Here is a 27,051-nt window from a genome sequence, read left to right on the forward strand (position 1 = left end):
TTTTGCCTGAGCTAGCTTAAAAATGCAATCCTCCAGATCTCAGCCCCTTGAGGAGCTAGGATTACAGTGTGAGCCACTGGTGTTCAGCTTCATAGTACTTTATGAAAAAATACACACACACACACACACACACACACACACACACACACACACACACCAAACTTATTCTCTTTACAAGGAACGAAAAAGTAAATCAAATAAGTAACTAAGAATATGCCTCTCTATTCACCATTTTAAATAAAATCTGGACTACAATAAAAAGGTATTTAATATGCATGACATTTGCTTTACTAGTTCTTTAGGGTACAATAAAAGAGAAGATGATTTTTACCATCATAATCCCTGCATCGCCTCTTTGGTGGTGGGTTTCGACCAAAAGAATTGGAAGAGCTATGATTGTTGTAGTAATTAGACCAACTCTCAGTTGTGTTTTCAGAATGGTGAGCAGGTGCAGTCACAGTAACGGTGCTGGGAATAGACTGTGCCCCAGAGGAATACTGCTCAGAAGAGTTCGGGGGTGGAGCAGACGCAGGCACATAGGAGCTCTCCAAGTCATTCCTTTCACTCTTAAACTTTGATCTTTCCCTGTGCTCTGCTTTGGAAAGAAAAGAAAAATAATAAGAAATAGTGATGACACTTTATATTCTTACACTATATGGTTGTTTTTTTTTTTCACATAATAGGAAAGATGAGAAAATTAAGCTTACTGAGCTATCTGTAATTTAAACTGCTCTTGGTAATACATTCTAAAAGGAAGAATGTTAATAATTTGACATATCTTGGGCCAATAATTTGCAGAAAATCTTGTTTTATAATGTCAACATGGCTAGTTGCAGTGGCTCACACCTGTAATCCTAGCTACTCAGGAGGTTGAGATCTGAGGATCAAGGTTTAAAGCCAGCCTGGACACAAAAGGACCTGAGACTCTTATCTCCAATTCACCTCTAGAAAACTGAAAGTGGGGCTTGGCTCAAGGGTAGGGCGGCAGCCTTGAGCTGAGGAACTGAGGGACAACACCCAGGCTAAGTTCAAGACCCATGACCCACAAAAAATAAATACATAAATAAAATAATGTCAACATAAATTACACTTAAAAATTTAAAAGGCTCTGCTTCTCCACTGCTATTTATTCAAGAACTAAATTCCAAAGTTATTTTACAAGATCAGGGATTGGGATCCCAGTACTCTACTTACTTTTTTTTTTTCTTGTCTTTTTAATTTTACAAACACAAGGCAATTACTTTTAAGAAAAACATTTCTTTAAAACAAGCAAAATCTGGCAACCTTCTTCCTCAAGTGGTAGCTCTGAATCAATTACAGAAAATGGCGGGGGTGGGGAGTTTGGCCTAGTGGTAGAGTGCTTGTCTAGCATGCATGAAGACCTGGGTTCGATTCCTCGGTACCACATACCACTTAGAAAAAAAAAAAAAGCCAGACGTGGTGCTGAGGCTCAAGTGGTAGAGCTCCTAGCCTTGAGAAAGTCCAAGGACAGTGCTCAGGCCCTGAGCTCAAGCCCAGAATTGGCAAAAAAAAAAAAATCTTGAAAATGGCTTAAGTCTAGCCATGTACTATACCTTATGAACAGGTCTTATTTTAAAATCAAACTCCCAACTCCAACCCAATAATAGACCTGTGTCTCTTAACAAAATCAATATTCAGTCTTTTTAGATAATTCCAGCATTTATATTGCTTAAACATATTAAAAGGATATTTATCTCTAATAGTATTTCTGTGTCACTATGCTACAAGCAACTAGAAAGCTTTTAGAGAAGACGTTAGTACTCACCAACATTTCTATTTGGATCCCGGTCTTTGCTACGCCCTCTACTTCTGCTTCTACTTCGACTCAGACCACGGCTCTTGCTCCGGCTCTTACTCCTTCCTCTTCTCCAATCATACTTCTCCCGGTACAGTTCATTTCGGTCATAGTACCGGTCATAGTCTCTCCATTTGCCATCTTCTCTTTTTTTCTCACGTGTCCTGTAAAACACAGATATAAAAGCCATAAATAGGCTACGGAAATGAAGTTTGCAAAGAAATCCAAAGTAGAAAATGCTCTCAAGTCATCAAAATTCATAACGTCTGCACTTTGTGGAAAACTCTTCAAGACCACCACGAAGTTCTTCTAACCCATTATAGAAAAAGGAAAAAAATATTCCCACTTCAAGTACACTCAGGAAATAGAAATGAAGGGGTGAACCCAAAGAACAAGGAGAAGTGGGGGAGGGGCTGGAGAACAGAAATTAAAACTGAAAAAGAAAAAAGCTAAAAACAAACTTTTTACAAACAAAGACCAGTTAGTAGGACAACAGGTTGATGACTCCACATACAAATTGCACATTTGAAATATAAAATGACATGGATGATTCTAACAATGAGCACCCCTAGCCAAATGGAACATTTCATTATTATTCTCTAAGGAGAATACTCCCACCCCTGAGCTCTTGGGGAAAAGACATAATGATGATTGTTTATAAAAGGAAAGTATGGCTCAAGTCAAAAGCCAAAGGGAAAGAAGGTAACATTCTCAGTTCTTAGTGGATTTAGCAAGAGAGGAGTCAGTACATACATAGTAATCATTTTAAAGCCCCTATAAGGGCAACAAAAATGGGAGTTATTCATTCCTCACTAATTAAAGGATTAACACAAACCTCCGTTCACCAGATTCTGAACGAGTCTTCTGGGGACTAGGGTATTTCTTTTTTCTAGACTCTCGTTCTTCCTCTACTGGTTCCTGAAATACCTATATGAAAACATTCATTAAAAATTAGAACAATTCTATAAATTACAAAACAGTTACCTAATAATCTTTCTAGCATAGAGCACAGAAATAAATGCAATGACAGGCCTAAGTCAAATCATATTCAAAAGAATTAATCAACAATAAAAAAAGACATACAAGGTCTAGGCACTGGTGGCCCTCTTCTTTAATCCTAGCTAATCTGGAGGCCGAGATCTAAAGATCATGGTTCAAAGTCATCACAGGCAGGAAAGTTTGTGAGACTATTATCTCCAATTAATCATCAGAAAACTACAAGTGGTGCTGTGGCTCAAAATGGTAGTGTTAACCTTGAGCAATAGTCTTGAGCAAAAGAGCTCAGGGACAGCAACAGGTCCTAAATTCAGGCCCCAAGACTGGCAAAAAGAAAAAAAAAACAATCATAGAATGACCATAATAAATTAATGAATAAGCAAATATGCACATACACAAACAAATCAGGAAGTGAATTTAACAATTCAATATAGTAACAATTCAGTAATAATAACACTATAAAAGGAAATAATTTAATAAAATTTTTATTCTAGGAATAGTGCTGTGGCTCAAAGTGCAAGACCGCTAGCCTTGAGCTGAAGAGCTAAGGCATAGTGCCCAGGCCCAAAGTTCAAGCCCCATGACCGACCCTCTAAACAAAGAATACTCATTAGAGGGCCAGGAGTATGGCCTAGCAGTGACTGCCTAGCATGCACAAGGAGATATATGAAGAGCTTAACAAAATCACAACATACATTTGTCATTTTTCTACTGCTATCCATGCAAATTCTCCCACCTGGTTTCCCCTGTGGCCAATAATCTAATTATAAAACAACTGCTGGTAAAACAGCTGAGGATAGTGGAGAAAAGTAAAGGCTAGTCCTTATATCTGTTTCATACCCTGCTCAGTATAACTGTACCAATTTCTGTACAGAACAGAAACTAAGAGACAATTAGTGCCAGGTTACCAGGTTCACACCTGGAATCCTACCTCTCAGGAGACTAAAATCTGAGGATCAACATTCAAAACTAACCCTGGGGGATGGGAGTTTGGCCTGGTGGTAGAGTGCTTGCCTAGTATGCACGAAGACCTTGGTACCACATACATAGAAAAAGCCAGATAGGGTGCTGTGGTTCAAATGGCCTTAAAAAAGCCCAAAGACAGTGCTCAGGCTCCGAGTTCAAGCCCCCAGAATGACAAAAAACAAAAAACACAACTAACCCTGGGCAGAGAGATCCAGGAGACTCTATCTCCAATTAACAAAAAGATCCCTCATTCCTCCCTCATTGTCCAACACAACAGACTTACGAACTATCATATGACTCAGAAGAAAATTCTTAAAGATATATAGAGAGCAAATAGGCAAAATATTCACCTAATTTTGATATGAAGTTAAAATTACTTCCAAATACATTTTTAATATTATTTTGTCATCAAAAACAAATGTTGGGGCCGGGAGTTTGGCCTAGTAGTAGAGTGCTTGCCTAGTATGCACAAAGACCCGGGTTCGATTCCTTGGTACCACATACTTAGAAAAAGCCAGAAGTGGTGCTGAGGCTCAAGTGGTAGAGTTCTAGCCTTCAGAAAAATCCAAGGACAGTCCTCAGGCCCTGAACTCAAGCCCAGGACTGGCAAAAAAAAATGTTGGGGAAATAGTTCTATGCAACAGTTGACATTTAGTCCTTAGTATGATCTTCATGTTCCTGATATGGAAGTAAGATAAGAAAGTAATTTCTTTTAGAAATGCTTTGTTAACACATGAAGCCTGATTATAGAATTCATGTTCATATCGTGCACATCTATATACAAAAGAAATACATGCTAGGATTCAGTGGATCATGCCTGTAATCCTAGCTACTGACATCTGACATCTAAGGAGGGCAGGAAAGTCTGTGAAACTCTTATCTCCAATTAAACACCCAAAAAGCTGGGAGTGGAGCTGTGGCAAGTGGTAGAGAGCTAGCTTTGAGCTTCAAGGCCCAGCTTTGGTACAAAAATAAAGGAAAAAAAAGAGGGAAGGGGAAAGGAATGTGGGAAGGAAGAAAAAAAAGAAGGGAAGGAGAGAGGGAAGGAGGGTGGGTGGGGATGGAGGGAGGGAAGGCAGGCAGACTAGCAGGCAACAACAACAAAAAAAGAAATTATAAATGAATGTTGCCAAATTCTTATCTTAGTTCAAACAATTTAGATTGCTACCTACATCACATTTTTAAACTTCAACATTCCAAAAATCATTTCTTTCCAAATTGATACTAATATTGCAATCAAGTCAATTATTATTTAAGAACTGTATGTTTAGGCCAGGAGTTTGGCCTAGTGGTAGAGTGCTTGCCTGGCATGCATGAAGACTTGGGTTCAATTCCTCAGTACCATATACATAGAAAAAAGCCAGAAGCGATACTGTGGCTCAAATGGTAGAGCTTGAGCCTTGAGCCCAAGGAGAGTGCTCAGGCCCTGAGTTCAAGGTCCAGGACTGGCAAACAAACAAAAAAAACCCCTCTGGGTCCGGGAGTTTGGCCTAGTGGTAGAGTGCTTGCCTGGCATGCACGAAGACCCGGGTTCAACTCCTCGGTACCACATACATAGCAAAAAGCTGGAAGTGGTGCTGAGGCTCAAGGGTAGAGCTCTAGCCTTGAGAAAGTCCCAAGGACAGTGCTCAGGCCCTGAGCTCAAGCCCAGGACTGGCAAAAAAAAATAAAATAAAACAAAACAATGGTGGCCAGAGCCAGTGGCCCACACCTAGCTACTTAGGTGGCTGAGATCTGAGGATCACCATGCAAATCCAGCCTGGGCAGAAAAGTCTGTGAGATGCTTATCTCCAATTAACTCCCAGAAAACCAGAAATGGCACTGTGGTTCAGAGTGGAAGAGTGCTAGCCTTTAGCAAAAGAGCTCAGGGACATCACCAAGGCCCTGAGTTCAAGCCCTGTAACTGAAAAAAAGGAGTAAATGGTTTCTTCCTATACATGAAAATCTGTTACCTAAGGAGCTGTGAAGTTGCATTAATACTTTACTTCTTGCCAAGTCTCTGTATTTTTTTTTCACAAGTCATTGAGTAAAAGATATCACTTAATTCCTCAAAAACTATCTGAAAAATTTCAGGTCCAAGGAATTTAGAAATCTTACTGAAGAATCTGTACACCCTCTAAACCCACAAAGATCTATCAACAGAAAATGGCGTCTAAAAATCTCAAGTTACAATTAAGAATAGTGATGGTTGGATCTAAGAAGCTTCCTAAAATAAGAGAAAAAAATTGCATTACCTCTTCTTTACTTTCTTCTTTTTCTTGGACTAGTGGTTTTGGCTCTGGCTTAACTGGCTCCAAAGGTGGAAGGTAGTTCTTAGTATAAAGACTCTCAAATAGTTTGTCCACAAAACCTGAAGTTTCTAAGAAAAAGAGATAATATTAAAACATTAAATAAAAGTCCTAAATTTACCATTAGCAAAGCTTTGGAAAACAGGAACCTTGCATATTGCTGCTGATGGACCTGAAAATGAGAATAATCCTAAAGAAGGAACTTTCAGGTTGTTTTTTAATCCTTCTGAAATAACTGTGTATCTGCAAGCAATACGCATGTAATATTATCCATTGTTTTTTGTTTTGTTTTGTTCTTGTGTGGGGGGATCATGGGGCTTGAACTGTGGGCCTGGGCGCTATCCCTGAGCTCTTCAACTCAAGGTTACCACCCTACCTTTGAGCCACAGCCCCACTTCCCATTATCTAGTGGTTAACTGGAGATAAGAGTCTCACAGTCTTTAAGTCTTCAGGTTCTTTAGTACTCGGGCTGCTTTGAACTGAGATCCTCAGATCTCAGCCTCTTCAAGAGCTAAAATTACAGGCATGAGCTACCTTGCCCAACACTTTAGTCATTGGTTTTGAAGGAGGAAAAGATTAGAGGCAACCAAATTTCCAGAAATAAAAGATTAATAAAAATAAGCTGTAGGATAATCATATTGGAGAATACAAATTACATGATCTATATATAAGCAACCACGTTTTTCAATAGTTATATCTGCACCTTGAAAAAAAGAAGAGAGGGCCGGGAGTTTGGCCTAGTGGTTAAAGTGCGTGCCTAGCATGCATGAAGACCCGGGTTCGATTCCTCTGTACCACATACATAGAAAAAAAGCCGGAAGTGGGGCTGAGGCTCAAGTGGTAGAGCTCTAACCTTGAGAAGATCCAAGGACAGTGCTCAGACCCTGAGCTCAAGCCCAGGACTGGCAAAAAAAGAAAAAAAGAAAAAAAGAAGAGAATACAGAACATTTATACAAAGACTAAGTACTGACAATACCAGATATCAGAGATAAACGACAATATTTTTAATGTGTTTAGCTGCAAAAAAAAAAACCCAAACACTTAAAGGGCCAGGAGCTGATGGCATATGCCGTAATCCTAGCTATTCAAAAGGCTGAGATTTAAGGATCACAGTTTGTAGCCAGTAAGGACAGGAAAGAGACTTTCATTTCCAATTAACCATGAAAAATCCAGAAGCAAGGAGCCTGGAGTTTGGCCTAGTGGTAGAATGCTCACTTAGCATGCACAAAGACCTGGTTGGTGCTCAGGCTCTGAGTTCAAGTGATCCTTAAATTTCAGCCTTCTGAATAGCTAGGATTATGGGCCCAAGGATGCTGAAGAGTTCAGGAACAATGCCCAGGCCAAGTTCAAGCCCCATGATCCACCAAAAAAAAAAAAAAAATCTCGCTTAAATGCCTGGGCTGGCTTTAAACTGCAATCCTCAGATCTCAGCCTCCTGAGTAGCTTGGATTACAGGCGTTGAGCCACAGTGCTTGGCATTTTCTTGTCTTTAAGACATATTTTAGGGCCGGGAACTAGACTAGTGGTAGAGTGCTTGCCTAGCATGCATGAAGCCCTGGGTTCAATTCCTCCATATCACATACACAGAAAAAACCCAAAAGTGGTATTGTCTCAAGTGGTAGAGCACTAGCCTTGAGGAAAGCCCAAGAACAGAGCTCAGGCTCTGAGTTCAAGTCCCAGAACTAGCAAAAAGGAAAAAAGATGTATTTTATATTGGGTTGAGAGGGAAGAGGTGCCATTAATCAAGATACAAACTGGTTTGTTGAATGGTAACTTTTTTGTACAGCTACTTAAATAAAAATACATTTTAAATTAGTGGGAATTTGTATTTGTCTGTGTGTGTTTGTTAGTTAAGTCATGGGTCTTTTTTTTTGTTGTTCATTTTTTTTATTGTAATTATTAAAAGGGTTACATGATATTTGCCAAATAGAAGGTGCATTAATTCGCATACATTGAAGTCATGGGTCTTGAATTCAGCACCTGGGCACTGTCTCTGAGCTATTCTGCTTCAAGGCTCTCTACCACTTTGAGCTATAGTTCTACTTCAGTTTTCTGACAGTTAATTGGAGAGAAGAGACATCGACTCTCCTTCCTAAGCTGACTTTTTGTAATTCTTAGATCTCAGCCTCCTGAATAGCTAGGATTATGGGTGAGAGCCACTGCACCCAGCATATAGTTCCTTATATATGCTACTTTCATAATAAAAAGTAAGCAAATGCTTTATAAGTAGAATTTCTGAGGTCTCTACAGATATTTGCTTCCTACCCAAAATATCATTTCTATATTTGTTGCTTTTTTTTCATAGCTCTATACTTCATAAGATTCATCATTAAAGTTAATTAATACATTTAGAATTCATATTCTTTTTTTTTTTTTACAAAAAAAAAGGCTTTATATGGAGGAAAAGAAAGGTACCTGTATGTCCTATAAATAAGAATTCAATTTCTGCCCTTTTTTCCCACTGGAGATACTTGAATCAATAGGTATTTTCCTCATCACTAATAGCTAAATCAAATGGTAAATGTGATCCACACTTCTATTCATCCATTTGATAATACTTGGAAACATCTACAAACCGAGTCTTTACTTTCAACAAGGAAAGACAAGGGGGGAGGGCAAATTGTATATATGATCAGAGTGGTGAGTATCATAAAAAAAGTAAATATATAAAGTACTGTTGGAAGAAGGAGGAATGACTGTGAGCATAGGATGCTCTACAATCAATGAAGGGTACACAGGGGAAACTATTCAGAGATGACATTTGCAAAGAGCCCAGACAGAAGCAAGGGAGCACTCTTTCAGATAAAGGTAAAATGAGTCCAAAGGCACTGAGCTGGAGATATATTTTGCCATATTCAAAAATCAGAAAAGGCAGAAATGTTTAAGAGTCAGAAAAGGAAAAGAAGGGCCGGGAGTTTGGCCTAGTGGTTAAAGTGCTTGCCTAGCATGCATGAAGACCCAGGTTCCATTCCTCGCTACCACATACATAGAAAAAAGCCAGAAGTGGTGCTGAGGCTCAAGTGGTAGAGCTCTAGCCTTGAGAAAGTCCAAGGACAGTGCTCAGGCCCTGAGCTCAAGTCCAGGACTGGCAAAAAAAAAAAAAAAAAAAGAAAGGAAAAGGAAAAGAAAAGAAATATCAAGTGAGGTCTGCATAACACAGAAAGGTAGAAAGAGAAGAGGACTAAGCTCAGGTCTTCTTGGATAAAAAAAAATTCTAGATGAGAGAAGAAAGAAAGAAAGAAAAGAAGGAAGGAGGCAAGGAGGGAGGGAGGGAGGGAAGGGAGGGAAAGGAAGGGAGGGAGGGAGGGAGGGAGGGAAGGAAGGGAGGGAGGGAGGGAGGGAGGGAGGGAGGGAGGGAGGGAGGGAGGGAGGGAAGGAAGGAAGGAAGGAAGGAAGGGAGGAAGGGAGGAAGAAAGGGAGGGAGGAAGAAAGGGAGGGAGGAAGGAAGGAGAGAGAGACAGAGAGAGAGAGAGAGAGATGGGCTCATGATCTTAACAACAAGAATAAGCATTCTCACTGTAACTGTTCCTCTTCTACCTCAACTAGACTCTGCCAAGAGCTATAAAAGACCCAACAACCTAAAAGACACTGCAGCAGTCACTGCCTCAATAAAAGGAAGACGATAAAAGGAAAGGAAAAAAAAATCTCTTCTGCCAAAACACATAAACACTAATTACACATGAATGGATATATTAAAGTAGTCAAAAGATCCTGACTACTTTCTTTCCTATAAAGTGTGTGTGTGTGTACACCTTTAAGCAAGATTTATTGTTGTTTTTTTTGTTTGTTTTAAGGAAGGGTCTTGTCAGCAAGTCTGGCCTGGATTCATCATCCCCTGCCTCAACCTCTTGGGTATTAAGATTACAGCATCAACATACATACACACAAACACACACACATACACACACACGTACACGTGGAGCCAACCCACCAGAAAGGGTAGAGTTGTGGCTGTGTACAGCCCACCAGAGAATGTATCCCAGCCTTCAGGAAGGTGCTCAGCTTAAAGAAAGCAAAACTTCTCCCTGTTCGTTTTCTAGCAAGAACACCTTAGGATTGGATCAGAAGAAAGACTGTGTCCCAACCATGAAACCCTATAGACTGTGGACAGACACCTGGAGCTCCTCAGTGAAAGATGCTAGCGTCTGTCTACATATTCCAAGTTTTCCCAGTGGGATCACATTTCCTTGTCTTGTGGATCACCCAGTGCCAGAAGAAAGAGCTTTGAACTATGAAAATTACATCTCAACCTCAGAAAGACTATTATTGAAAAAAGAATTGAGTTGGTATAGAGGCAGAAGATCAAGAACTGCATTTACCCAAAACCAGGTTGAAGTCTTTAGAGTTAACTGCTATCCTGGCATTGATATAAGGGAAGACTTAGCTCAAAAATTGAACTTAGAGGAAGACAGAATCCAAATTTGGTTCCAAAATCGGCGTGCAAAGCTGAAAAGAACCCATAGAGAATCAGTTTCTAATGGCAAAAAAAATTTTCAACTCAAGTCTCCTGGAATAGATAGAAAACCAAACTGGTATAATTATCTTCCAGTTGCAGAACCTGAAGAATCATGGAAATATCAACTGTTAATAATGTGACATTTCCTGCGTTTAATCTGAATATTGTCATTTTTTCTGAAAATATAATTATGATTGTATTATATTGGGCACTTTTCAGTTCTAATAAAGACTTTTCCTATATATTTTAATAAAGATTTTCAGAAAAGTCAAAAAAAAAAAGATTACAGCAGCTTGGTTTTTCTCAGGAAGTTTTAAATTCAATCCAAATAATAAAGGCCCATAATAATTACCTTTTTGTAAAAAGACATCCAGTTGATCAGCACAAAAGGCTTTCAATTCTTTCTCAGGCTTGTCCTTCTTGACCAGTGCTACAACATAGTTGGCTAGGGCGGAGGGGTCAGCATCACATCTAGTTAGACAAAGAGAAAACAAAAAGTTCAAAACACTGTTTTCAAACAGTGATGTTATTAATGAAGTCACCTCTACTTTGGAAAACTGAAAATCAAAGCTGTATTTTTGAAAGTGATTGCCAATACAAGCAACTACTGTAACAAAGAGCCCATACATATTCTAAGATTTTCTTTTTCTGCTTATTTCTATAACATAACTAGCTTGTCTCATGTCAAAGGTTGGAACTATATCAAGAATCTTAGATCAGGAGTATATTTATTTGTTCTCTCAATGACAATAATAGAATCTGATTCCTGAACTGTCATTTGGCTCCCATACTGTTCTTAACACACTCAAGAACTGTGTTCCATATGACCAGTAAGAAAAATCAGGGAAAGTATGGGACAGATCTCTCCTTTTGTCAAAACACCATTCCCTACCACCACAGGCTCCAGCATCCCCACATGGTCATCAAATCCCCTGCTAATCTGAGCATATATACATGCTTGTAGAAAATGAAAACAAGCCGAACACTGGAGGGTCACACCTGCAATCCTAGCTATTCAGAGAAGGCCAAGAATTGTAAATTGGAAGTTCAAAGCCAGTCCAAGCAAAGAAATCTGTAAGACTCCAACCCAAAGTAATCAGCAAAAAGCAGGCCTTAAAGGCATGGTTCAAGTGGCAGAACATCATCTGTGAGCAATCAAATCAAGCAAGAGTATGAGGCCCTGGGTCTGAGGCCTTGTGTTCAAGCCCTGGTACTAGCAAGCAATAAATAAATACTTTAAAAGTGAAAGAGGAGGGTCGGGAGTTTGGCCTAGTGGTAGACTGCTTGCCTAGCATGCACGAAGACCTGGATTCGATTCCTCGGTACCACATACATAGAAAAAAGCCAGAAATGGTGCTGAGGCTCAAGTGGTAGAGCTCTAACCTTGAGAAAATCCAAGACAGTGCTCAGTCCCTGAGCTCAAGCCCACGACTGGCCAAAAAAAAAAAAAGTGAAAGAGGAGGATGACTCCTTAAATATATGGAACAAATATTTCAGGCTACAAGCAAAGGAAAGAAAGGGCTAGAAATAGAAGAGAATCTCTGTTTCACATTTTTTCTAGTCAGTAGTAACCTGAATTCAAAAGCTAAAATGATCTCCTATTTCAGGGAAGCACATGCTCTGTGCTTGCCAACTTCTGACATATGCCAGTCTGTCAGATGTAATATTTCCTTTGTATCCCATGACACTAAAAGTTTTTCTTTACCTGAAGTTCTACTTTTCCAAAAGTAATTCAAACTTACTGTGGTCTCACAGGACTGTTATAAAAGATAAAATGAAAAGAAAATCAGGATGGTACTAAATAAAACCATTATGCTAAGCAATCAACTCCCTATAAAGCAATATTGAATCTAATCTTGTTCTATAATCATTAAGCCTTTCACTGTCAACTACAAAATTAAAAGGTTTCATCTCTAGAATATTAGCCATTGCCCAGTGATGGTAGCAGCCAGCTCAGACAGAAAAATTGAGACTCTATTTCCAATTAACCAGCAAAATAAAGAATTGGACTGGAGGTGTGGTATGAATAGTGAAATGTCAGCCCCAGTACTGCACAAAAAAATTAGAAGATGGACCAGGAGTTTGGCCTAGTGATAGAATGCTTGCCTAGCATGCACGAAGACACAGGTTCGATTCCTTGGTACCACGTACATAGAAAAGGCCAGTTATGGTGCTGTGGCTCAAGTGGTAGAGCTCTAGCCTTGAGAAAGTCCAAGGCGGGTACCCAGGCCCTGAGTTCAAGCCCCAGGATTGACAAAAAAAAAAAAAAATTAGAATAATAATTACATTTTCAACAGTTTTACAAGATTAGAAAAAAGAAAAAACCAACACCTTTACCTCTTTTTTAATTTTTCAAGATCATGCTTCAGTAAAACACAATTTTCTTTTATTGTCAATACTTTCATGGGAAAGGCTGGTTCTCAATGGTCAATGGTGGCTCACGCCTATAATCCTGGCTACTCAGGAAGCTGAGATCTGGGACAGTTGGAAGTCAGCCCACGAAGGATAGTCTATAAGACTCTTATACCCAATTAATCACAGAAAAATCAGGTAGTAGCACTGTGGCTCAAGTAATAGTACAAGAGGGGAAAAAAAAAAAAAAGAGCTCAGAGACAGAGCCCAGGTCCAAAGTTCAAGCCCCAGGACCAGCAAAAAACAAAGAAAGAAAATAAAAAGAGGAGAGGAGAGGAGAGAAGAGAAAGGAAAAGTTTATGAGACTCATCTCCAAAATACTCAGAAAAAGCCAGAACAGGTGCTGTGGTTCAAGTGGTAGTGGTAGAGAGCTGGGGGGGGGGGGGGGGGCAGAAATCAGAGGACAACACCTAGGCCTTGCCTGAGTTCAAGCCCCAGAATTGGCAAAAACAAAACAAAAACAAAACTTGTTCTCTAAAGATCTACACACATAAGGGTTTTTTGTTTGTTTGCCAGTCCTGGGCTTGAGCTCAGGGCCTGAGCACTGTCCTTGGACTTTCTCAAGGCTAGAGCTCTACCACTTCCAGCTTTTTTCTATGTATGTGGTACTGAGGAATCAAACCCAGGTCTTCGTGCATGCTAGGCAAGCACTCTACCACTAGGCCAAACTCCTGGCAACCCCCCCTTTTTTTGTGGGTCATGGGGCTTGAATTCTGCTGGGCACTCACTGTCCTTGAGCTCTTCAGCTCAAGGCTACTGCCCTACCTCTGGGCCTGAGCATAGTCCCTGAGCTCTTCAGCTCAAGCCTACTACCCTACCCTTGAGCCAAGCCCCACTTCTTGTTTTCTAGAGGTTAATTGGAGATAAAGAGTCTCAGGTCCTTTTGTGGCCAGACTTGCTTTGAACCTTGATACTCAGATCTCAGCCCCCTGAGTAGCTAAGCTTACAGGCGTGAGCCACCATGCCCAGCTATACACATAATTCTGAGATAAAATTCCACCCACTGTCAATTTAACAAAACAGCTAATTTTAAGAAGTATAAGCAAAGTATAACTCTCAAAATGTCGGGGCCAGGAGTTTGGCCTAGTGATAGAGTGCTTGTCTAGCATGCACGAAGACCTGTGTTCAATTCCTTAGTACCACATACATAGAAAAACCTGGAGATAGTGCTGTGGCTCAAGTGGTAGAGCTGTAGCCTTGAGAAAGCCCAAGGACAATGCTCAGGCCCTGAGTTCAAGCCCCAGGACAGGCAAAAAAAAAAAAAGTAGTATTCAGCCAAAAACACAAATACAGAGTTTAGGATGCTTCTGATGAAATAGATTTGATGCTATGGTATTAAAATCAAGATGGGAAGCCAGGCACAGTGGCTCATACCTATAATCCTAGTTACTCAGGAAGCTGAGATCTGAGGATCGCAGATCAAAGCCAGCCCAGGCACTAGAACGTCCAGGAGACTCTTATCTCCAATTAACCACCAGAAAACCAGAAGTGTCACTGTGGTTCAAGGGGTATTAGGGCAGTAGTAGCCTTCAGCTGAGAACTCAGGAATAACACCCAGTCCCACTACAGACCTCCCCCAAAAAAAATCAAGATGGGGCAGATGCAGGTGGTTCTTACCTACTATGGAGACTGAGATCTAAAGATCACTTTGAAACCAGCTTGGCAGTTAAATCCATGAGATTCTTATTGGCAACTAAGTGGAGAAGTGGCTTGGAGGGCAGGTAGAGTGCCAGTCACGAGTTCAAAGACTGAGAGAGAAGGCCCTGATTTCAATAACTAGTATTACTGGCACTGATAAATTAAAAGAAAAGGTTAAGGGTGAAGTAGATACAAGTGGTTCACACCTATAATCCTAGCTACTCAGGAGGCTTCTCAAGATTTGAGAATCTGGATCTCAGTTTGAAGCCCACACGGAAGCCAGTCCATGAGATTGTTATCTCCAATTAACCACCAAAAAATCTTTAAGTGGGCAGTGGTGTGTGGCAGAATGCTACTTTTTTTTTTTGGCCAGTCCTGGGCTTGAACTCAGGGCCTAAGTATGGTCCTTGGGCTTTCTCAAGGCTAGAGCCCTACTCCTTGAGCCACAGCACCACTTCTGTCTTTTTCTGCGTATATGGTACTGAGGAATTGAACATGCTAGGTAAACACTCTACCACTAAGCCACATTCCAGGCCTACAGAGTGTTAGCCTTGAGCAAAAAAAGTTAGAGGACAGCATCTAGTCCCTGAGTTCAAGCCCCAGGGCCAACACAACAACAAAGCAGTAGGGGAGAGACCGGGAGTTTGGCCTAGTGGTTAAAGTGCTTGACTAGCAAGAAGACCCAGGTTCGATTCCTCGGTACCACATGTAGGAAAAAGCCAGAAGTGGTGCTGAGGCTCAAGTGGTAGAGCTCTAGCCTTGAGAAAGTCCAAGGACAGTGCTCAGGCCCTGAGCTCAAGCCCAGGACTAGCAAAAAAAAAAAAAAAAAAAAAAAAACAGTAGGGGAGAAAAATGACTAGACTTTGACCTGGGTGCTGGTGTGTCATGCCTGTAATCCTGGCTATTAAAGAAGCTGAGATCTGAGAATCAAAGTTCACACCCAGCCAAGGCAGAAAAGTCTGTGAGATGCTTATTTCCAATTCACTACCAAAAAGCCAGAAGTGAAGCTGCTGTTCAAGTATTTGAGTGCCAGCCTTGAGCAAAAGCCAAGAGTGCAATGCCCTAAATTCAAGCACTAGTTCCTACACCAAAAAATTAAAAAAAAAAAAAAAAAAAGGACTAGACTTTGGAAAGAATGATTATAGATTTTACACAATTGCTTAATGGGAATTAACTAAATGATTATTAGTAACAATTCTGTACATATAAAAGCATGTTTGGAGCCAAAGGAATGGGAACATTTAAATTTAAAAGCTCCTAAGATGTACTGAGAAAGTGTTATGTAGGAAATCTTAAGTATAAAATAAGTCACACTAATCAGACGGTGAAAACGTAAACTTGAAGGGAAGGGAAGGGAAATGGGGACAAAATCATAAAGAGTATCAATGTGTGAGAAGTAATGCACCTACTACCTGGCAAACATAACTGTAATCCCTTTATACATTACCCCAACAAAAAAAATTAATAAAAAAAGTAAACTTGAGTTTTGTGCTATAATTTTCTACAGTACTTGGGTTGTTATGTTTTCATACCAAGCTCCTACTAGATATTCTTCATAAACTGATCACAAAATGCTGTAATAGCAAATATGATTTCCAAACATCCAATAGTAGCCCACAAAGTTTTTATCGTGTCATAAAAATCTGAATTGACTAAGACTTTGATACATTAAAAGCAAAATACAAAACCATCTCTCTACTGTCCAAATTATCACCTCTTGTCTCTGTACCCAAAATTACCCAAAATAAATACTTAAAGTATTTTGGCTACTACTTTGGAATAAAGCTCATGAATGAATTCTGTTTATGACTCTATATAGAAATAACCTGGGGGCCAGGAGTTTGGCCTAGTGGTAGAGTGCTTGCCTAGCAAGCACAAAGGCCTGGGTTCGATTCCTCGGTACAAAAAAGCCCGAATGGTGCTGAGGCTCAAGTGGTAGAGCTCTAGCCTTGAGAAAATCCAAGGACAGTGCTCAGGCCCTGAGCTCAAACCCAGGACTGGCAAAAAAAATAAATAAATAAAAATAAAAAAATAACCAAATCTGGAATATAAGAAATTTTATAAATCTGATGGCTAACATTAACTATGTATATTTTATAAACAAAAGGGGCTTCTGTTACAAGGATCAGAAGAGTTAACTACATAAATCTTAAATTATTGCTTTACAGTCAACAAAAGTACATTTGTGATGGTAGCTGACATCTGTAATCCTAGCTATTCTGGAGGCTGCGATCTGAGGATCACTGTTCAAAACCAGACCAGGCAGATTCTAATCTCAAACAAACCACCAAAAAGCTGAAAGTGGAGCTCAAGCAGTAGACTGTGTTTTAGACCCAGAGTTCAAGTCAAGGACCAGCAGCTCTGCCTCCATACCCCTCCCCCCCACAGACCTCCCCCCACTTAAAAGAAAAAAAAAAAAAAAACAGGACATTTGCAAAGACAAATTAAGAGAAGCATTCAGAATAAAGTGGAGGACACGGCTTCAGAGATAAAGTTTAGCAGCAATTCCACACAAGTAAAATATGAGACAGCAAATACAATTTCCAAATGCATGTCTATACAACAAATTAATACATCTTACACCTCATCCAACAGTCACACTATATTCTGCTGAAATATCAACAAAAGAAATCCCCAAAATGTTAATTTAAGTTACAAATACAAAGATTCCTAAAATTCACATTCCACATAAAAACACTGTAAGAATTTTAATTATCATGTAAGTTATTTTAAAAATAAAATCAAGGAGTTGGAAGTGTTGCCTAGCCTAAGAGTTCTTGCTGAGCGTGCACAAAGCCCTGGGTTTAATTTCTTGGTACCACATACACAGAAAAAGCTGAAGTAGTGCTGTGGCTAGTAGAGCACTAGCCCTGAGAAAGCTCAGGGACAGTGCTCAAGCCCTGAGTTCAAGCCCCAGGACTGACAAAATACTACTACTACTACTACTACTAATACTACTAATAAAAATCAATTAGGAAGAATTTTTCAATAGGAAAAGCTAACCAAAATATTGTCCTAAAATGTCCTGTCTCCAAAAACTTAAAATCTGAATTTTTCGCCAGGCGTTGTGGCTCAAGCCTATAATCCTAGCTCCACAGAAGGCTGAGATCTGAGGATCGCCGTTCAAAGCCAACACAGAGCCATGAGATTCTTATCCATGGCAACACAGAGCCATGAGATTCTTATCTCCAATTAATTACTAGAAAACAGGAAGTGGGGCTGTGGCTCAAGGGTAGGGCAGTAGCCTTGAGCTGAAGAGTTCAGGGACAGCACCCAGGCCCAGAGGTAGGGCAGTAGCCTTGAGCTGAAGAGCTCAGAAACAGGAGCCCAGGCCAGAGTTCAAGACCCCCTTAAAAAAATTTTTTTTTTAATTTTTCTTTTGTTGGAATTCTTCTTTGCAGGTATATTGTACATCTGCTAGAGCATTACTATTACAGACTTCAGATACACTATTTTAAAATCAAAGAGTAACGGTCCTAACCTTTGACCCCAAACCAAGAAACATTTCTAAAAAGCTACTTTCAAGTTTTGGTTTTAGGGGGGAAAAAGCCTAGATTACTTAGACCTTTTCTGCTTAAAGAAAAATTCACAGGGGGGCCAGGAGTTTGGCCTAGTGGTAGAGTGCTTGCCTAGCATGCACGAAGACCCGGGTTCGATTCCTCGGTACCACATACATAGAAAAAAGCCAGAAATGGTACTAAGGCTCAAGTGGTAGAGCTCTAGCCTTGAGAAAGTCCAAGGACAGTGCTCAGGCCCTGAGCTCAAGCCTACGACTGGCAAAAAAAAAAAAAAAAAAAAGGCAAAAAAGAAAAATTCACGGGGCCAGGAATTTGGCCAACTGGTAGAATGCTTGCCTAGCATGCAAGAAGAGCCGGGTTCGATTCTCGGTACCACATACGTAGAAAAAAAGCTGGAGGTGGTGCTGAGGCTCAAGTGGTAGAGCTCTAGCCTTGAGAAAAGTCCAAGGACAGTGTTCAGGCCCTGAGCTCAAGCCCAGGACTGGCAAAAAAAAAAAAAAATTCACATCTTTCTGAATATAGACCTAATTTTAAGATTTACGTTAATGTGATCTTTATTTCAGAAAGCAAGAAATATATGCGTTACTGAGCCACAGGGAGGAAAAATATCTCCTGATTCTAATGTTTATCAATAGTCCTTGAAAATATTTATATTCACTAGAATACATAGAAGCCCTGGGTTAATCACTAGCACCACAAAAGAAAAAGACAAAGAAAAAATATGTCTATATTACTTGACCACTAATTTCACTTATGGGAAACTAAACTTAGGAAACAAGTATAAATACAGAAGATAGAGATACTAACAAAACACATGCTCATTATATTAAAACAGTATTACTTCTAACAGAGAACATAAGAGTTATAGTAATCAAGACAGAAAATTTTGCACTGGGTCTGCTAACAGATACATAAAAGTTCACATACTAAAGAGAAACAAAATAAGTATCCACAAATACGTTACCCTCTTGTATTGGCTTCTGTACTGCAATATTAAAAGCCCTGTCTTTTAACACTAACACTGGGAATTATTTCCAACATATAAATCTCGGGGGACACCAACATTCAGACCACAGCACTTTCATCTCACTGTTAATTAGAGGGGCTCTCATGAAAGAACAGAAATATGTTTGGGGGCAAAACAGATGTGTATACACCCACATCTGTTTAGATAGTTGGACAATCTAAATATGCACAGAAATATAGACTATCAAAACAAAATTTCTGTTGTGCACTAATGGCTCATGCTTGTAAACCTAGCTACTCAGATCCTCAGATCCTCAGATCACAGTGTGAATTCAGACAAATCAGGAAAGTCCATGAAACCTTTTTTTTTTTTTTTTTTTTTTTTTTGTCAGTCCTGGGGCTTAAAGTCTGGGCCTAGATCCTGTCCCAGAGCTCTTCTGCTCAAGTCTAGCATTCTACCACTTGGAGCCACAGAGCCACTTCTACTTTTCTTCTGGTGATTAACTGGAGATAGAATGTCACAGACTTTTCTGCCTGGACTGGCTTTGAACCTGGATCCTCAGATGTTAGGCTCCGGAGTACCTAGGATTACAGATGTGAGCACCCAGCCCAAGAGACTCAATAACCAAAAGTGGAGCTGTGGCTCAAGTTGTAGAGTGCTAGCCTTGAGCACAAAAGCTTAGGGACAGTGCCTAGGCCCTGAATTCAAGTCCTAGGTCTCGGGTTCCTCCCTCCCGCCCTCTTCCTCACCTTCCCCCCCTTACACTCTTCCTCTTTTTCTTTGTGTTGTTGGTAATCAAACTCAGGGCATTTTTGAATGCAGGCAAGCACTCTATCAATGGCCTGTATTCCCAGCCCAACCTACTTCTCTAATTGTCAACCAATCTAAATAGGCATATGAGGATGTTCATTCCTTTAAACATTTATATTTAAACATTTATGTTTAAACATTTATGTGCCAAATATCTTGTTTGGTGATAGAATTACTTTGAGCAAAGCAGACTTTGCCCTTCAGTCATGTGACTAAGAGATGAATATATAAATACTTACAGTACAAAATAATAAATGGACTGGGGGATCAGGCCTGTAATCTTAGCTAATCAGGAAGCTATGATCTGAGGATATCGATTTGCAGCTGGCAAGGAGAGAAAAGTCTCAGAGACTATCTACATCCAATCAACCAGTAAACTGAAGAACTGGAGGCATGGCTCAAGTATTAGAATATTAGCCAAAGCATACTACAAGGGCCTGAGTTCAAGCCCTGGTACCATAACAAAGGACTTCAAAAAGAGATTAATAAAGATATTGTGGGAAAATAAGAGAAGACTCTTCCACTCTGTAAAGTTATTTATTGGACCAAAGAACGAAGTCAGACATATTTAAGAGGCATACTAAGGACTGAAGAACAAATATGCAGAGTACTTTGCAACTGTAATCCTAGCTACTCAGGAGACCGAGATCTGAGGGACTGCTATTCAAAGCCAGACTGGGCAGAAAAGTCCTTACCTCTACTTAATCACTAGGAGGCCAAAAGTGGAGCTGCGGAGTGCCAGCTTTGAGTGTGAAATTAAAGAAAAAGAAGGAGGAGGAGCAGTGCCAGGCCCTAAGTTCAAGCCCCAGTACTGGCACAAAGAAGAAGAAAAAAAAGAAAAAAAGAAAAAAAAAAAACAACTCTTGACTTTATAGACTAAAATTTGTCAAAATAATTCCTATTCTATTAAGTAGTGAACGGTATCCTTATGGCATTCACCATATAGGCACACTAATTCTCTGAAGAATTAGTACACTGGTATACTTTAAATTCATCAGTATTTCTAAACCCAAAGACTATAGCTACAAAATAATCAAAATAATCATTTAATCCTAGTAGTTTGTGTATCAGGAGATTGGATCCAACAACTATGAGTTGATTATTTCTTCCTCTCATTTGGACAGCTATAAAGATTACTAGCCTGAGTTTAACTTGATAAGGATTGCCAACCTATAGCAGAGTGTAAATTCTCAAATTCAACAGAAGTATACCTGCTATGCCCACTGAACCTATGAATCAAAAAAATAATCCTAATCTGTGGACCTTTTTGCTTCTTTTTTCATAATATTTCAAGATAACAACACATTCAATCTCCACTTTATTTTTAAAGACCAGAATATGGCCAGAATGAACAAAAATGTCCAAATGTATGACTCACTAAAAATTCCTGTTCCTACTTATGAGATCAGTAGCCTGACACAATACTGGCAGTACTGTGGTTTTGAACTTGCTTGGCTTTCTCATTCATGCTGCTGTTCCTTCAGCCACACATCTGCCCTTTGCTGGCTAAATGGAGATGAGTCCAATTTGGCTGTCCAAGGTGGCTTCAAACCAAGATCTTCACATTTCAACCCCTGGATTACAACAGGTGCAAGCCACTGGTGCCCAGTTTGACTAACAACTTTTAAATGTCAGTGATGCTTAACATTACTGAGTCAATTACTTCTGCAGTTTAATGTATTTTCATATTTTAAAAAAACTGTAGCTTTGAGGAATATAAGGTACTTTTTTGTTATTGGTTATGGGACTTGAACTCTGGGCCTGAGCATTGTCCCTGAGCTCTTCAGCTCAAGGCCACTGCCCTACCCCTTGAGCCATAGCACCATTTTCAGTTTTCTGGTGGTTAACTGAAGATAAGAGTCTCATGGACTTTAGTACCTGGGCTGGCTTTGAACTACAATACTCAGATCTCAGCCTCCTGAGTAGCTAGGATTACAGGTGTGAGCCACTGCATCTGGCATGCTTATAAGGCACTTTTAATAGTCTGCATATCGTATCTTTCTTTTTTTTTTTTTTTTTTTTTGCCAGTTCTGGGGCTTGAACTCAGGGCCTAGGCACTGTCCTTGGACACTTCATGCTCAAGGCTAGCGCTCTGCCACTTGAGCCACAGCACTCTATCTGGCTTTTTCTGAGTATGTGGTTCCGAGGAACCTAACCTGGGGCTTCGTGCATGCTAGGCGCACTCTACCACTAGGCTACGCTCCTGGCCCCAGCATATCATATTTCTAAGGTAGGTAAAAGGCTAATGTAGGTTGTTTGTTTTTAAGTAAGAAAGATTAGACCATTTCTCCAAAACCATACATGGAATCAGATAGGTATGGAACTAGAAACTAAATGTAGATCCATGAGAGACACATGTAATCCCAGCACTCAGGAGGAATACTGAAGCCAGCTTTCACTGCTTAGGTAGTTCCAATCCAGTCAGATTGGCAGACAGATCCTGATCTAGTGGCTAATGCCTATAATCTCATTATCTTAGTGACTCAAGAGACTGAGACCCAGAGGATTGTGGTTCAAAGCCAACCATGTAAAAAAAGCCTGAACAACTCCATCTCCAAGAAAGGTGCTGGACTTGGAGGTATGGCTCAAGTGGTAGATCACCAGCCAAGCAAACTGAACCCCTCACAAGACAACACTTATAATTAGCCAAACAAGCAGCAGGAAATGGAAATGTTGGTTTTTATATATGTATATATGCATATATGTATATGCATATATTTTGATTTCCCACTAAAAGGCTGAGGACATAACTCAATGGTTACATGAATAGACAGACCCTGGGTTTGAATCTCAGAAACACAAAAAGAAAATACATATCTTCATTAAATACAGTATGTTTTGGCTTTTTCTAAAGTTACAGAAATTTTTTCATTATTTCATCTATCTCCTAAATGTACTTAAACACTTATCTTTAAGGGATTTGTGATGTCATTTCTGATAGAATGAAAGTACATCTCCAAATATCAAATTATTCCTGCACAATCTCTCCAACTTTGGGATCAAGGGTTCTTTAAAGACAATGAAGGCCAGGAGTTTGGCCTAATGGTAGAGTGCTTGCCTAGCATGTACGAAGACCTGGTTCAATTCCTCGGTACCACATACATAGAAAAAAGCTGGAAGTGGTGCTATAGCTCAAGTGGTAGAAAACTAGCCTTGAGAAAGCCCAAGGACAGTGTTCAGGCCCTGAGTTCAAGCCCCAGAACTGGCAAAAAAAAAAAAAAAAAAAATGATGAAGATGCCAAACAAGATCAGCAAGTCTAGTCTAGTTCATATAACCTTAGAAATTGATGTACACTTTTTAACTAAGATATGATTTCCCCCGCTTCACCACCCTGCCAACAAAACTGGTGGCAATGGTCATTTTCTAACTAGCTAAACTGTCCTCCCTTTTGTAAAGAATAATTGATATTTTCCATATCTACAAAATTAGACAATAATAAGTAAGTTCTAATAGTACATGGCATTTTTAACTTGTCTATAGGGAAAAAGTCACATACAATGACAAGATGTAACATGTGTTTTAAAAAAAAAATGGGAAGCTTAACTTACAGTTAAGCCAAATAAGGATATCATGTGCTCAGCCATAGTTTGATTCCAACCTAGCCACTGCAACTATGTTATCTGAAAGCCTTAACAACTGCTCTGAAATGCTATGTTGTACCAACATGTCAATCTGCCATGAAAATGTTCTTGAATCTGAAATATGAAAAAAAAATGAAATTTACAAACACAATCTAATTTAGCATATCATTTATTACATTTTAGGGTATCTAAACAAAAATAATCTCCCATGACAACATACCAAGAATGAAAATATACGTGAAATTTGCATTCAGTATTTACTAATATCTCTTTTTTTCTTTCATTTTGGTCCAACATGGAGCTTGAACTCTGGGCCTGAGCGCTGTCCCTTAGCTCTTCAGTTCAAGGCCACTACCCTACCCCTTGAGCCACAGTGCCACTTCCCAAGCATATTTCTTCTTTCTCAGAAAGATAGTTACATTGCTCTAGTCTAAGCAATTTCAACATCCTACTTTATGTCACATGTTTTTGATGTGTTGAAGTATAAACCCAGGCCTTTTATATACTAGATAAATACTATACTACTGACTTACAGTCCAGCCCAGGTCTAAAAAAAAACTTCAAATGAGTAACAAAACAATGGGGGTTTTTGTTTGTTTTTTTGTGGGGTTTTTTTTGCCAGTCCTGAGCTTGAGCTCAGAGCCTGAGCACTGTCCTTGGACTTTCTCAAGGCTAGAGCTCTACCACTTGAGCCATAGCATCACTTCCGGCTTCTTCTATGTATGTGGTTCCAAGGAATCAAATCTGGTTTTTTTACATGCTAGGCAAGCACTCTACCACTAGGCCAAACTCTGGGCCCCTTTTCTGCCTTTTTTACACATGGTCAATTTCACTAAATCCATCCTCTCTCTTTTATACTACAACTTAATGTCCCCCAATTTTTTATTCTAGAAAAAATAAGATGAACATTCAAAGGGCCCATATTCTTGTACCAAGCTTTCAAGTGTCCAACAGTCATTTTTCACACTAATTGGATCACCAGCAGTCTAAAAGCCAGACACCCTTATTGTACATATACTCATATATTTCCTCTGTTCTACTCATGGCCCTTCTCTTCCTCAGGATGCAAATACCACTTCAGAGGTCACAATTTTTCCAAGGCTTCCTCCCTTATCCATGCTGCCTTGACCAAGGCTAGCCACACTGGACTCTCTAGATGTTACTTACCTTCCCATCACAGGAAACCAAAGTAGAGAAACAAAAACAAAGAGTTAACTAGGTTTCCTAGCAAGAAAAGTTTTAGTGGCTGGCCACTGTCTCCCAACAGCTCCAACTTCCTCATACCTCCACACCTCCTAAGCTGCTTCAATACTTCTACCCTCAAAAAACATTCAATTGTTTCAATAACACAATCTGATCTAATGTTCAAAACATTCCCTTTTATTCAGGCAGAAAGCCTTAACTTTAGTAAAAGGATAAGCAAGAAGGCAAAAGACACGAAAGGGTACGAAATGAGCCTTTCCCTTCCATTTCCCCTGCATCTCAGACCTTCTACTCAAAGAACTGGTTAAAGACATCTGTCCAGCCCTCAGGCCCTCAACCTTTCCTTTCCTCCTAAGTTGAGACTGTTCCCGGGGTCTAGGTATACACTGAAGTTCCCCCACAAATAAATACTCCACACAAAAACTTACTTCCTTATAGTTAGAAAAGAAAAAGGTTGTACCTCTTTTATCCCTCTCATCTTTTACAAAGCCCTTCTTCATTCTAGTCTCCCAATACTGGCATGTAGAAGTCCTAAGTGCAGCAGGTGTACCCCTCAAACTTATGCATACACCTTCCCCTTTCTACCAACACCTCATAATGTCTAAACATCAGGGGTTCGCCTCATAAGCATTTAACACCTCTCAGTACCCTTGCTATGGACTGATTAGCTCTCCAATAATTTCTAAAAGGCCGTTCAATGCCCCCATACCCATTTCAGGTACCCCATAACACTTCCCAGACCCTTCACTACGCTTGAACTCCTTGGAGCTCACCAATAATCGCTATTTCTCTTCAAGGTCCTCTGTGAACCCTCCCCCCACTACACACACATACCTTTTTTATGCCCTAATATTTGTAATAATAATAATTTTTAAAAAGGGCCTTTTTTAAAAAAAAAAAAACACAAATGGTGACGGAGCTGGACGAATGCTGTCTTGTTAAAAAGTCCTCGATGTCAGTCTCTTCCGAGAGCTCCATATTCCCACAAAAAATAAAATAAAAAAAAATAGAATAAAATAAATCCGTCGGTAGCCGGGGCCAAGCCCCTCAGTTCCCTCTAACAGCACTATTTAAAACTCCCTCCCTCTCCCTCTGCCCTCCTCCTGGGCACCCCGGTTACCTGCACTTCCAGAGCCCAGGCGGTCCTGACCTCACGCCCCGCGCACGCCCCGCGCACCTCCCCGAGCGCCACCCCCGAGCGCCACCCCCGAGCGCCCCCGCCGCCTCCCCCCCCCCTTACAAGGGGCAGGGCACCCCGAGAGGAGCCGCCGGGACCTCCCGCCGCCGCCCCTCCCCCACGGCCCGCGACCCCAACGCCCACGTTCGCCGGCGCCGCCCGGGCCCCGGCCCCCGGCCCTCAGCCCCGGCCCCGGGCCCGGCCCGGCCCGGCTCACTCACATCGGCTCCAGCAACTTGGCCAGCCAGGACTTGAGGGCATCCACATCCTCTATGAGCATGGTGCGGGGAAGGCGGGCTCGGCCGCCGGTCCTCCCCAGGCCTGCCGTGGGTCTCCGCTCGCCGCCGCCTCACGCTCCCCTCACGGCTCCCGGTGCCCTGGCCCACCAAGCATCTTCTAAGACTTGAACCTACTCCCCGGGCCGGGGCCTAACAGGAACTAACCCAGGAGCCCTCACTCAACCTAGCCCACAGGCGAAAAGTAGGCGGGAGATAATGCCGAGTGGCGGGCGTGTCAGCCAATGGGGGCGAGAGGGCCGTGCGCGCAAAGCCAATGAAAAGCTTCGCTCGCCCCGCCGGCCGGCCGTGCCCAGTTAGGGAGGAGGGACCTAGCAAGGTAGGTGGAGAGCTGGAGTGAACTCCTGGTGCAAGATGGTATCTGGGAGAAGGTGCTGTGCCTCTTAAAGGGGACACGCCGTGTCTCCGGACCACGCCGCCGCCGCCCGCCGGCCCGCCCGCCCGCCGCGGAGCACCGGCGTCGGCGGCTGGGAGAGCCCGGGGAACCCGGCGAGTCCCTCCTTTCAGGTTCCTTCCTCTCGGTTTTCCTGGAAACCACACTCCCGTGTCCTGAAGTGACTCAGCTGTAGTAAATCTGCAACACAACGTGCCTTACCTTCGCGTTCGCCACATTGCAAAGAATGCAACCTCTTTCCCCCCCTCATTACACATTCGTTTTGCTCGACACTCCTGCTTGTATTTTTTGGGGGGTGATGGGGTGAGCGCTAAGCTTAAATTACACAGAAGGTTCCTGACAGCCATGCCCTAGGATAATTTTCGATGTTAAAACGTGGCGCACAGATGTAAAAGGCTGAGGCCATTTCATTCTTACTAGTAATAGTAATAAATACTCTACCCAGAAAGAAAAATTGATGCTAATACATCATTAAAAAAAAAAGCCTCTTTATTGCATATCTTAATTTCAGTATTTTTTTTTTGTCTTGGTT

The 27,051-nt window shown here is 40.9% G+C and overlaps 1 protein-coding gene and 1 pseudogene across 5 annotated transcripts in view; one reads left to right on the forward strand and one right to left on the reverse strand.

Annotated features, from left to right (window-relative positions):
- Positions 1-26,303, reverse strand: part of Rbm27 (RNA binding motif protein 27) — a 74,088-nt gene extending 47,785 nt beyond the window's left edge. For 2 of the 5 annotated variants that reach the window (XM_090331288.1, XM_090331286.1), the window contains exons 1-6: positions 26,051-26,302; positions 10,875-10,993; positions 6,013-6,137; positions 2,652-2,743; positions 1,787-1,980; positions 332-595 (exon numbers count right to left, since the gene is read on the reverse strand). In XM_090331288.1, coding sequence (XP_090187414.1) covers positions 332-595; positions 1,787-1,980; positions 2,652-2,743; positions 6,013-6,137; positions 10,875-10,993; positions 26,051-26,109 — 853 coding nt within the window. In that variant the 5' untranslated portion in view covers positions 26,110-26,302. Of the gene's footprint in view, positions 1-331; positions 596-1,786; positions 1,981-2,651; positions 2,744-6,012; positions 6,138-10,874; positions 10,994-26,050 lie in introns of all 5 variants that reach the window. The other 3 variants (XM_090331285.1, XM_090331284.1, XM_090331287.1) reach the window with 3 other exon arrangements.
- LOC150063936 (homeobox expressed in ES cells 1 pseudogene) lies at positions 10,039-10,582 on the forward strand (annotated as a pseudogene).
- Positions 26,304-27,051: the final 748 nt, after the last annotated feature.

This window comes from Megascapheus bottae, chromosome 4 (assembly GCF_031878675.1).
Source record: "Megascapheus bottae isolate mThoBot1 chromosome 4, mThoBot2.hap1, whole genome shotgun sequence".
Classification (NCBI taxonomy): Eukaryota; Metazoa; Chordata; class Mammalia; order Rodentia; family Geomyidae; genus Megascapheus; species Megascapheus bottae.